Source organism: Melospiza georgiana, chromosome Z, assembly GCF_028018845.1.
Source record: "Melospiza georgiana isolate bMelGeo1 chromosome Z, bMelGeo1.pri, whole genome shotgun sequence".
NCBI lineage: Eukaryota > Metazoa > Chordata > Aves > Passeriformes > Passerellidae > Melospiza > Melospiza georgiana.
The window spans coordinates 28,584,444-28,597,131 of NC_080465.1; the positions used below are offsets into that span (position 1 = coordinate 28,584,444).

Genomic DNA, 12,688 nt, shown 5'->3' on the forward strand with positions numbered 1-12,688 from the left:
TCATTATCCAACTTGCACAGGACAAATTGTGAAACCAAACCAGGTAGGTGAATTGTGCTTTCTTTGACTCTCAAGTTAGGAATCAAGAAAAAAAATTAATTAAATGCTCTGTGGCAGTTTGCAGTTATTTGACGTGTTTGCTCTCATAATTCTCTATAAGAAATGAAGAAGCTTAGAAAACCAAGAAGACTGAGAAGAACTAGAAAAGATGAGTGCGATCACGATGAAATGGAAGATCGAGTCATAGATGAATCTGTGCTGTCAGCAAAAGAACTTCTGGGACTGCAGCAAGCTGAAGAGCGCTTGAAGCGAGACTACATTTATAGACTGAAGAAGGTGCTGCTCTCTTTACTTGGACAGATAGACCTCTCCTATTTTTTTGTACTTTTGTGTATTCTAGATGGTACACTTTGAGCAATATCTGTGGTTGTTGCTAGAAAGTTTAGCTACAGAATTTAAGTAACGATATTGCTGTTAATGAATGGTAGAAAGAGGAGGGTTTTTCTTTTTGGTTTTTTTGCTAAAACATTGATAACAGTTCAAGCTCAAAAAAATGGCTGCTCCTTTAGTTCTTGAAATGACATCAGATCTTAATTTAATTGCTGGAGTAGTTGTTTCTTCAATTAATATATTCTTCCATGGGCATTGAGTATTTTCTCCTGTAAAAGATAAGATGTTGGGTGTGATTGACATGATATCATTCTTCTGACATTATATTTGATGTGCAAACTTTTTGATGGCAAATAACAAGTGAAGAAAGCTAAAGTGAGTGAGTATACGTTTCAGAGTTAATCCATTGAACTTAGCAAGAGTACTGAATGAAGTGAAAATAATACTTTTATATATATTTTAAGGGTGGTTTTTTACTGTCTTTATTTTAGCAACCTCGAAGCTACCCATCAGCAAAATATACCTGCAAGTTGTGTGATGTTCTGATTGAGTCAGTGGCTTTTGCTCATAAGCATATTAAAGAAAAAAGACACAAGAAAAGCTTAAAGGTGAGTTTAGAACAAGAAAAAAGTATAAACTATAGTTTAATGAAACCTTCCTTGCGCCATTAAAAATTGTGAAACTGCACTACTTTTAAAACCATTCCACATTCAGTTTTTACCTTGTTTCAATCTTTTTAAAATCTATTGTATAGTGATACTAATGAAAACAATAAGCTTGGGACCTGGACTTTGCAATGAGCAGCAGGAATAAGCAAATATAGTTGGTATGGAAGAATTAGAAGTTATAACCTATATGTGAGAATTAATATTTCAGTTCAGAAATACTGCAAAAATGAAGCACCTGTGGAATATTACAGATTTATTTATATGTAAAGGAAAAAGGTTTGTTTTGAGCATAAGCTTCAAAATAACTTCCAGCATAACATCAATTTTACCTTTTATTTTAACATCTTCTACTTTTTCTGCTTGAAATGGACAAAAATATGTCTTATGCAGATTTTCTGTTTCTTCCTCTTGAGCTCCTGCCTTTTCACACTTCATAGGTGATGAAAGAATTGGTGATTTTTTTTTAAATGTGCTAAGTACATGTATATATATCTCTGAATGTTACTGAAGTCTCCTGGAGTATCAGATTATTTATTGCTTCCAATTATCTACATTACCTGGAAAATTTGTGGTGGTAGTATTACATGGGATGAGTTGTTGACATTCATTTTAGTATGTAAAGCAACTCATGAAACTCATTGAAACATTGGTCTTATCTTGAAAGGAAAAGCAAGAAGAAGAACTGTTGACTGCTCTTCCTCCTCCAACGCCTTCCCAGATACAAGCTATCGGTGTTGCTATTGAAAATGTTGTGCAGGAGTTTGGCTTAAGTAATGAAGATCTAGAAGAAAGGCTTAACATTAAAACAATGATGGAAAACTTGCTGCGTCAAAAATTGCCAGGTATTATTTGCAATATGCCAACTTATTAAAAACAAAATAACAACAAAAACTGAACAGAAGGGAAATTGACCAAAAAAAAAATCCCCAACAGCTTATGAAATGAAAACTGAATTAAAAACCTTGGCTCTCTAAATTCTAAAACAGCATGTGTAGTTACTAGTCAGTTGAACAACTTGATGTAGCAATACAAATCTGTTCCAGAATTAAATTACAATGGTCTTCATGGCCCAAACAGGCCTGTAGTAAAAAGTGAAGACAAAAAGGATGTGGGAAGGATTTGACCTTCATGATAAGCCTTTACCAACAGCAGCACTGGAGGCAGGATTTAGTAACAGTTCAGGGCTGCTGAAGACCTTTTTTCTTTGCTTACCAAAACCAGGCGTAGGTTTAAGATCTATTAGCAGTGCTGTAAGTAGCTACAGACTTAGAGTTAGGCATAGTGTAAATGAAGTATAATTCTTTTTGTTGCAGAGTGTTCATTAAGATTGTATGGCTCCTCCTATAGCAGATTTGGCTTCAAAACTTCAGACTTAAACATAGATACCCAGTTTCCTGCCAATGTAAGTAAGGCCATTTTATTAAGTATGTGTTAGTGGTTTTGAATGTGTTTTTTTGGTGTTTTGCATCTTCATGTAGACTATATTGTAAATATATTTTTATAGTGTGGTAGTAACACTTTTTATAAAAGCCCCTTGGGTAAGATAGACGCAGTCTGGTCTTAAAATAACATTCTTCATAGAGCAGTAGTCATCAGGCAGTGTAATACATCTTTGTGTTTTGTTGAAACTTCTTCTGAAAACAGCTAAAACATCTGTACTCTAGCAGTCCTCTGAGACAGATGATTATTTGTATTCCCTAACAGCTGGAAAAAATAACACTTCTGTGATCTTGTTTCAGTACTGATCCTGGTTTTGTATTGATATATTCGCATATGCACATTTTGACTGCTAGATCATATCTGAGCCATGAAACCTCATGGTTATTTGTATGTGGAGTAATTTAATGTTTTTATTTGTCATGTTAATTTTTTTTATGTGTCTTTGTGCTTGAACATTGAAAAGGAATTAAGGACATGATTCCATACTTAAACTTACTCCTTCTGAAGTTGATTTGGCAGTCACATTGTTAGAATTTAACATTTCCTTTAGGAAACCAAGAATGACCTAAGTTCATAAAGTGCATAGAATTCTAAAAAGCCGTAATTCCAGTCTTTAACATGATGTAAGTCCACTGTGTCAGAATTCAGTCATATTTAAGCACACTGAAACAATAATTCTGTTGGTAGGGGTTTTCTTACCATAACCAAATCTTTGATAGAGGTAAAAATAACTTGAGGAACAATTTCCTTCAAAGTAAGCAGAGCTCCTGTTCCTTTTGATACAACTTAATAATAGTGAAGTACAGGTAGAGGTGGTTTTAAATTTGAGCTGTAGAAAATCACTTTCTTGACAGGTGGTTGATACAAAACCAGCTTTATTCCTTTTATTGACAGATGACTCAACCAGATGTTCTCTTACTTGTGCAAGAAAGTCTCCAGAACAGTGGTAAGAAAAAATTGCTGCCTTCTCAATTTCATTAAACTATTCCTGTTTAGTAGTGTTGAATTTCACCTTGCTGAACAGGTATATCACATGCTATTCGTTTTTTAGAAAGATAGGAGACTGAATAATACTGCAGAAAAGAATACATTATGAAAACTACTTTTGGTTTGACATTCAGTATTACAAGGGCTGAAGTCCTCTTATTTTTGATGATGTGAGACGTTTCTAGGGACGCTTTCTTCTACATTATGAGTGAAGATGTCATTGCACATGAGGTAGACTCTGCTGCCCACGTGCTCTATTAGCCATGCCTAGTACAGAAAGTAGCCAAAGTTCTTTAACATACGTAACAGAAACCCAGTAATGTACTTTCACATTGTGGTCTCTTTTCCTGTAATTACCTGCACGTGTCTGTCAGTGCACATGATGGCCTTGATGACATACAGGCACATAGTGTTTTTTCAGATAGCTTTGCGCATTAATACAAGGAAGTAAAGTTTAAGATCCTTTAAGAAACTGCACTAACTCAAACCAATTCAAGCATATGCAGACAAGAAAAAAAAACGAAATATTGGGCAGGGAGAAAGAAAACTCTATTCTTTTTAAATGCAGATTGCTAAAAGTAGCTTCACTGTTTTCTTGCCTTGCTTTAGGCCTGCAGCTGGGGAACCACACCATATGATTCAAAATATGTCTCTTTACTGATACAGATTTTTGCAGTGGCATCCCCATCATCATTGTATGTGCATTTTATTATCTGGACCATTAAGGTCTTTGACAATGGGGTTATTTTAAAATTTCATTAGAGGAAGACTCAGATCTCATAAGAAATTAGGATCACCGTTGTATCACAAAAGCAACTAATATTTGCATTAACATGTTGTGCAGAGTCTTCTCTCTGAGTGAGAAGATACAAGAATAGAGTATTAAGTGTTTGACGTACCTCAGGTGCAAAAGCGAGATAATTTTCAGTGAAATTAGGTGTCCAATTGGCTAAGTAATACCACAAAAATAGTGTCATTTCAGAATTTTTGAGTAAAGTATCTAAAATTGTATGACAGTTTCCTCCCCTCCTGGCCCAGTGACACTGTAGTTTATCAAGAAATAAGTCTAGTTTGGATCAAATCAGCATCACTAAGAGAAGGGACTACGGGGGCTGACAGCTGAATGATATAAAGAATAAGGAAAACAAAAGAAAAAGCATAGCAAAAGGATATCATGTAGGAAAGCCCATTCTGTATTTACATAAAAGATTGTCAGATAACCAGGGGAAAAAGTTACTTTCCATATAGAAGTGATGTAACGCTGGGGTTTTTTTCATTTTTCACACTAATATTATTCCATAGTTGTTGTAGGTCTCTCTGCATGCCTCAATTACTGAAGCCACCGCTTAACCAAAATATACCTCCTTAATTTTACCTACTGTATATATATGAATTTTGAAAAGTATTTTCCTAACAGTCTTTCACGTATAGACCATATTCTTCTTATCCCATGTACTTTATTTTTCTCAATATTAGTCATTATATTAGAAGCTGAAATTTTGCCTGTACTTCTCTAGTTGCATCCAGTTCAACATATTTTTTATCACATCATGCTTAATGTGGCTTCTTCTTTTTCTTTTTCCCATTTAGAATCTTTTACGGAAGTTGATGCAGATTTCCATGCTAGAGTACCAGTGGTGGTGTGCAGAGAAAAGCAAAGGTCTCGGTTGTCACTTTGTGTGTTCTAATAGTATATAGGAATGTAAATTATATTACCACCTGATAAATGACGTTTCTGTACTAAATTATTACAGTTCCATGGATCTTGAAACACAAACTAACACTCATGGGCAAGTCATTCCTAGCCTAGAATAAGAGGGTAAGGGTTGTTCTGTCCTCAGCTGTGTATTTCCCAACCCCTTCAACCATTATGGCTTCCAGCATGTACCCTTACCCTTCCATTTGGGATTATTGCTTAAGCAGAAACTTTCCTTTCTTATAGGTAGAGTAGATACCATATTAAATTATAGATTTCTGTAAGGATAGGAACAGTTTGCTTAGCTTCGCTTGTATTTTGAGAAAAGTGAAAAATATTTTATTTTGCCCATTTGATGAATGTCAATTAAGATTCATGAAACATTCTATAAACAGCTACTAATAAAAATATTACCAGTTATTTGGTGCTACCTTGATTTTTCAGTGTTTAAAAATATTTTATGTTGTGTGAAAACAGCATAGAAACTGTTTGATGGTGGGAGTGGTGTGGGAAGACATTTTTGTTTAATGAAGGAAATGAATACTGTAACTTTTTCAATTCAGTAAATTAATATTAGAAAAATACATAAATTTGAATTGTATCTTAAAACACTTGTACAGAAAATTATAATAATATATTCTCAACCTAATTATAAATCTAATTAGTATTGCATGCTGCTTTTCACGCAGAGATGCTGTCTTTGAGAGGCTGTCAAGTCTTTCCCTACAGCCTTCTGCTACACTGTTCTGTGAGGTGTTTTCTGACCTATGGGTGTTACAAAACCTTAAAGATCTTTCATTTCTTTTTGGATTTTAGTGGCCTTATTTGTAAAGTGAGTGCAGGGAATGAGAATGCTTGTCTGACAACAAACCATTTGGCTACACTTGGAAAGCTGGAACCTACTATCGTACCTTTAGTGATTGCCTTCAGGTACTGGGCAAAGGTGAGAGTCATTTGTACTCCCTTATCTGTGAATAAATATTGAATTAACTTTGATATTGTGCCTGTAGTTATGGTTTAGAAAATGATTGTTGAAACAGCCCTTGGAAAACAGTTAAAATAAGGACATAAGTTTTTATAAATCAATAATAGTATAATTTATAAAATCTACATTTTTGTGTGATAATGTTCCAGTAAATTTCAAAAATGGAATTTTAAGCTTCATTCAGTGGAATGCAGACTGTAAGTATCCTGCTCCATTACCAGACTTGTCAGAGGAATGTATATGAGATGGAATTGCTAGTTTCTCATAATCTTAATCCATCATGAAAAAAAAGAAAAATTGTTTGTCTCTATTGTAGATGAAAACAACCTTGGGAATTAACATAACTTTTGAAATTTATGTGTCTGCAATTAAAATATCAAAAATTGAAATACTACTGTATCTATGCAGAAGGAGCTATCATTTTTTGCAAATGTGGTCTATGTTGTCTGTTTTGCCAGTCTGTGTCCTATGGCTCTTACACCGAAAATGTTATGGTAGCATGGTGTACCATCACTGCAGTAAATATGCAGGCCTTGAGAAAAAATTGCATTGGTAAGAGCTCAAAGATATCTGAGTTTCTGTAGTATTCAATTTGACTTCTGAACAGTAATTAAAACAATATTTTTCATAGTATCACTTGAAGCTTTAATGTCTGTACAATTTGTTTTTACAGTTATGCTGTATTGATCGTCCTGAAGAGGGAGGCTTGTCGCCTTATGTATTCGCTTTAATGGTTATTTTCTTTCTACAACAGAGGAAAGAGCCCTTTCTGCCAGTCTATTTGGGATCATGGGTATGTGTATTAATACACTGAATAGTATAAATGGGAGGATCAGTTCCCTGTGGTGGTATATTATCTGTCAGTTCTATGCTCCTCTGAGCAAGCCATAAGCAAGCCATTTCTGCAGGTTTTAAGAGTGTGAATTCATCCTCTTTCAATGACTACACTTAACTTTATTATGCTTGACTGTAAGTTTGCATTTCACAATCCTAGTCACTGGATTAAGTGCTCTGTTGCCCCTTCTGTGAATAAGGGGAGGTGGGCATTGAATAATGCATTTTACAACAATTTACTTCCTCATTTTTTTCAGCCTTTCCTCCAGACTGTTGAGAACTCAATCCACATAGCTACATCCCAAAACAACATCTTGGAATTTGCCATCTAATTCTCCAAAAATTAGACCATGGTTGGGTAACACACTGGTGCACTGATACCATCAGAAGGGATCACATTATGAGTTTACAGCATGTATTTCTTTGGTTTAGAAACCAAAATGCATCTTGATGTCAGGAGTTGTATTACGGATGCCAATAATGAATCCAATTCTGGATTATGGATTGACATCCGTAATACAACTCCAATAATTCAATTCTAATAATTGAATTCCAATTCAATTATATTCATTGCACCCATTTTTATACTTACAGTCTCTTGTTATGTTCAGCACACATGTTCCATTTCCTGTAACTAATTACAAGAACCTTTCAGTTGGCAATTATATCTACTACGTTCCTGACTCATTCAAAAGCACGTGCACTTTCTGAACTGGATGAGAAAAATGTCCTGTTGTATATGGCCGTATAATTATACATAAAGATACATATTTATGCTTGTCTAATGTGCGAAGAAATGGTTACATGACACAGAATTTTCTGCCAATCAGTTCCAGTGTTTGGTCACCCACACAGTACATGGACACAAGTTCTTCCTCATACTCAGGTGGAACATCTTGCATCAGTTTCTGCCTCTGCCTCTTGTCCTGCTCAGCACCACCTGGAACCATCTTCTTGACACCCTTCCTTCCCTCAGACATTGATGAGGTTCTCTCTCAGTTACCTCTTCTCAAGGCTGAACAAACCCAGTTTCCTCAGCCTTTCCTAAGTGAGGGGCTCCAGTCGTTTAATTATCTTTGTAGCCCTTTGTTGGACCCACTTCAGGAGCTCCATGTCTCTCTTGTCCTGAGGAGCCCAGAACTGGACACAGTTCCAGATGTGCCTCACCAGGGCTGAGTAGAAGGACAGGATCACCCCCCTCTCCCTGCTGGCACTGCTTTTCCTAATGCATCCCAGGACACCATTGCCCTTCCTGGCCACCAGGACACACTGCTGGCTCACGGACAGCTTGCTGTCTACCTGGACTTTCAGGTCCTTCTCCACGGAGCCGCTTTCCAGTAATTCAGCTCCCAGCCTGTGCTGGTTCCTGGGGTTATTCCTCCCAAGGTGCAGGACCCTGCTTTTGCTTTGGTTGGATTTCAGACAGTTCTTTGCCCATCTCTCCATCCTGTCAAGGCTGCACTCCCAACCGTATTGGCCGCTGCTCCCAACTATGTGTGATCATGACCTGCTGAGGAGGCCTCTGTCTCTTTGTTTCAGTCACTGCTGAACAAATTAAACAACACTGAGCCCAGTGTTGACCTTTGTAGGACGCCCCTAATGACAAGCCCATGTTTAGACACCATGCCACTGATTACAACCCTCTGGGATCTGCCATTCATCCAATTTTCAGTCCGCCTCACTGTCTGTATTTCCTGAGTTGTGGACACCAGCACACTCTTCCAAGAACACTGAGCTCTTGGGAGTTTTTTTGTAGAGAAGTATTAGGACAAGAGAGGAAAAGGTTGGGGCATATTCTAGATGTGGAGCAGCTGTTTTTAAACTTCGGTCTACGGCAGTGTGGGGACTAAAATTTAAAGTTCACATGATGTTTAGCTCTATGTTTCTTTTTTTGTTTCCTCTAGATTGGAGGATTCTCATTAAACAAATTAACTAATTTTCATCTGAGAGAAGTCAAGAACGATGCTGTGGTTTGGGAGCATAACCCCACTGATGAATCTGATTTGCCACAAGAAACTTCCCCTAGAAAGGGCAAGGTCTGAACTTCTAAATTTGTTTCTGTAGTAGTCTAGCAGACACTGCTGTTCTCAGAAAAGAACAACCCTCCATTTCAGTTTTGTGCTTATGTTTCAAAACCATGAGCTGAATTAAGAGATTGAGTATCTGCTTGCTTCAAGGTCTGTTGTGCTGAGCTCTTGGTGCTAAGGAGCTGGCAGGAAAATAGATATAATTGCAAATTCTGTGATAAGACCTTGAATTTTAATCTATTCGGGAGAATCTAGTTTACAGAGTTGGAGCAGTTTTATCTTGGAATTAGATTAAGCATATGAAAAATATTTTGTCTTTGCTTTGAACTGTTCTTACAAATTATTCCTCTTATAATAACTTTGTAAGAAACAGTATCACAATGTGATTGCATGTTGTGAGAGTTAAAAATTCAGCCTAGACTTGGCTGAAAAATAGGCTGTATAATCCATTCTGTCCTGTGACATGAGATACGCTTCTTTCTTTGAAATCTATGAATTATGGCATAAACACTTAAAGATGCAATTTTTATTAATCGCTGATGCTACTCTTTACCATTGCTGCACTCTTCCATTTTGAAGCTTTATACTGTGTCTTCCAATTCTTTAATTGCAGTTTTTATTGCAATTGCAGGAGTCAAGAACCAATGATAAATTCTGCCACAGTAGATTGCAGATGACATAAAGGAAGCGTAGCAGTGAAACAGTTAAACACCTGTGTACTAAATATTATTTAAAGTTTTCTTCTGTAATTGACAGGTTCCCTTAGTGTTTGATGTAGGTCAGCAGTGTTCAGCACCTATTGGTCAGCTGTGGCTTGAACTGCTTCGTTTCTATGCTTTGGAGTTCAGTATGGCTGATTTGGTTATTAGCATTCGACTCAAGGAACCAGTGTCTCGTGAATTAAAGGACTGGCCTAAAAAGCGCATTGCTGTGGAAGGTATATAAATATCTCTCAACAAACTTCAAAGAACTGTAACTTTAATTTTTATAAGGTGCTGACTTGGCTGTTAATGTTGAGTGTTACAACTTAGAAATTTTTAATATTGGACTGGTTAGAATATTTTTTTTTAAAACATCTATTTGATATTTCTATTGAGTATTATTTTAAACATTATCAGAAATAATTAAGTGAACTAAAAGATTGTTTTCAGCACAATTTGTAGATCTTGTGTCTCTACACAATGTTTAAGAGTTACTAGCAATTCAGTCTGTGTAAGGATGTAAGTGTATTCTTCTTTTAAGAAATTAACTCTTTCACTGGTGGCTCACTTCTTCTTTTTACTAGACCCATATTCAGTCAAAAGGAATGTGGCAAGAACTTTGAACAGCCAACTAGTGTATGCGTATGTTCTTCACTGTCTGAGAGCAACTTACAAGTATTTTGCCTTGCCTCACAAAAAAAGTGCAAAATGGAGCAAAATACCCTCTTCAAATGCAGATGAAGAGAAATCTCAAATGCTGGACTATGGAAAAGATGCTATAAAGCGTGAAGATTCTGACTTGCAAAACTTGGTTGGTAGAACAAACACAGCCATAATAGAAGATAGCATAACAGAAGATACACCTATTCCCAGGGAACATAAAATTGGTCCTTCAAAACTGTGTGATGGCTCAGAAAGTTTCACAGAAGAAGAATTGGCTGATGATATAAGTAATCTGGGAATTACCCATGAAGACTCAGACTGCATAATTGAGGAAGTTATTTCTGGAGATAATGAGGATTTTAAACCTAGTTGTGAAGAGACAGAGAGTGAAAATGAAGATGAAGAAGAGGAGGAAGAGGAAGAACATGAACAACAAAAAAGACAATGGTGTACTATTTTGGCTGCTGAGCAGAGAATTGATGAAGACAGTGACAGTGGAGAACTCCCTGTTATGTTGAATGAGCATGTAGTAGATACATGTAGGATTTCAGACTTAGAAGGTTTTCAACACGCTGCACTTACAGAGAGTGATGAATTTGGCTTGGAGTGCAGTGGTATAACAGATGATAAGATTGACATTGATGAGTATAGTAGCACTGAAGGTACTGATGAGTTGGATGAATCCCCACAAAAATTCCTATGTTCAGCACAGAGCCAGATATCCCAAATTATTAACTCAGATGATGAAGAGGAAGAAGAGGAAGCACAAACTCTTCTAAACCAGAGAGAATGCAGTGCTACCATTAGAGCTGGAGCTGAACTAGATAACACATATACTGGAGATGATGATGCAGTGTCAGAAGATGATTTTTCCATCCCCAGTAAATATGAAAAAAAACAATTCAAAGAAAGTGTAGGTGGACCTCTGAGGAACAATTTGAGTCAAGAATATCATACTGAGAAGGGAAGCCATTCTGAAGAGACCACAGCAGTAGAGCAGTGCTTAGAATCTGAACTTTTTTATGAATTCAGTAAACAGGCATTTACAAAGGGCAAGGTAAGCAAGCTGTATCAGAGCATAAACATATTGCTTGTGTTCTGTTAGAAGTTATATGAAAGTGTTGCTCCAATTTATTAAAGTACCATAGTTTTTAAAACTAATCTTTCTTCTTGTTCATGCAGTCTCCTACAGTAGTATGTAGCTTGTGCAAACGGGAAGGTCATTTAAAGAATGATTGTCCAGAGGACTTCAAGAAAATTGAGCTTGACCCACTGCCACCACTGCCACCCAAGTTTTCAGTTATTCTAGATGAAGTTTGTGTCCAGTGTTACTGTAAGTTTTTTCCTTTGAATATTGTGCCATAGAAAAAGAATCTGAAAAAAAACGTAATGCCCACAGACTAGTAGTGTTATAATGTGACAGTTTATTTCCTACATTGCCTCCAACTCTTAGATACAATTCTACAATTTGGCTTAATGGTAATGGCTCTTAAAGAGCTGCTGAGTACTTTTTATCTAGAGAACTAGAAAGTGTTTAGATTTTTCTTCCAACTGGTTGGTAGATTACTCATACAGGAAAATACATTTTCTGAGAATTTGATTTTGGGTGGAGTTTTTTACTGATGCTTTTGTATTTGTCTGATTTGAATTATGTTGACTGTTCCTTAACTTGTAGTTTTCATAAAAAAACACTTCAGTATTCTAGAAAAAATTGTGAAAAAATACAGTTTTGTAACATTTCTCCACTTTTGTTCTTTTCAGAGTGACCCAACTTTCCTCCTTTCTCTCTCGCCATTTCTGACCAGACAAAATGCATTATTTGTCTAATTAATGTTTTTCTTTGAGCAGGTATTTCTCTTCTACTTCATCCTTGCTTTCTTTCCTTCACATGTGAATTTTCTCTTTCCCTTCCCCTGCCCCACTGTAAACCCCTCTCTATTTTCACTTGAATCTTTGCTCTTCGTGAAAAGTAGTTGCCTAAATTGTTGTCTTTTTTTTGTTCTTCTTTTTTTAAAGATGATTTTGCTCCAAATATAGTAGAAGATCATGCTCGAGAGCATATAAGACAAAGCTTGGAAATGTTCATTAGACAGGATTTCCCAGGTAATTAGGCCATTTTATCTTTGTATTTATATTTTTGATTGTTCATACTTGAGTGTTTTCCAAGAAAACATAATTTCAATACAACAAACACTTAGTTTTGAATATTTAACCCATATTGTTGCTTAGCATTGGAATGCTTCATTACATTAATTTTTGTTCTAAGTCTTTTCAGGCTTTTTTAAATTTGAATTTTT

General features: G+C 36.1%; 1 protein-coding gene across 3 annotated transcripts in view; it reads left to right on the top strand.

The window, feature by feature from the left end:
• The window catches only part of TUT7 (terminal uridylyl transferase 7), a 33,861-nt gene that overhangs the window by 6,975 nt on the left and 14,198 nt on the right, over positions 1–12,688 (top strand). For all 3 annotated transcript variants that reach the window (XM_058043711.1, XM_058043714.1, XM_058043713.1), the window contains exons 3-15: positions 161–336; positions 882–998; positions 1,723–1,900; positions 2,372–2,460; positions 3,393–3,444; positions 5,076–5,145; positions 5,998–6,124; positions 6,840–6,959; positions 8,905–9,036; positions 9,784–9,964; positions 10,313–11,448; positions 11,574–11,724; positions 12,408–12,494. In XM_058043711.1, coding sequence (XP_057899694.1) covers positions 161–336; positions 882–998; positions 1,723–1,900; positions 2,372–2,460; positions 3,393–3,444; positions 5,076–5,145; positions 5,998–6,124; positions 6,840–6,959; positions 8,905–9,036; positions 9,784–9,964; positions 10,313–11,448; positions 11,574–11,724; positions 12,408–12,494 — 2,616 coding nt within the window. The remainder of the gene's footprint in view (positions 1–160; positions 337–881; positions 999–1,722; positions 1,901–2,371; positions 2,461–3,392; positions 3,445–5,075; positions 5,146–5,997; positions 6,125–6,839; positions 6,960–8,904; positions 9,037–9,783; positions 9,965–10,312; positions 11,449–11,573; positions 11,725–12,407; positions 12,495–12,688) is intronic.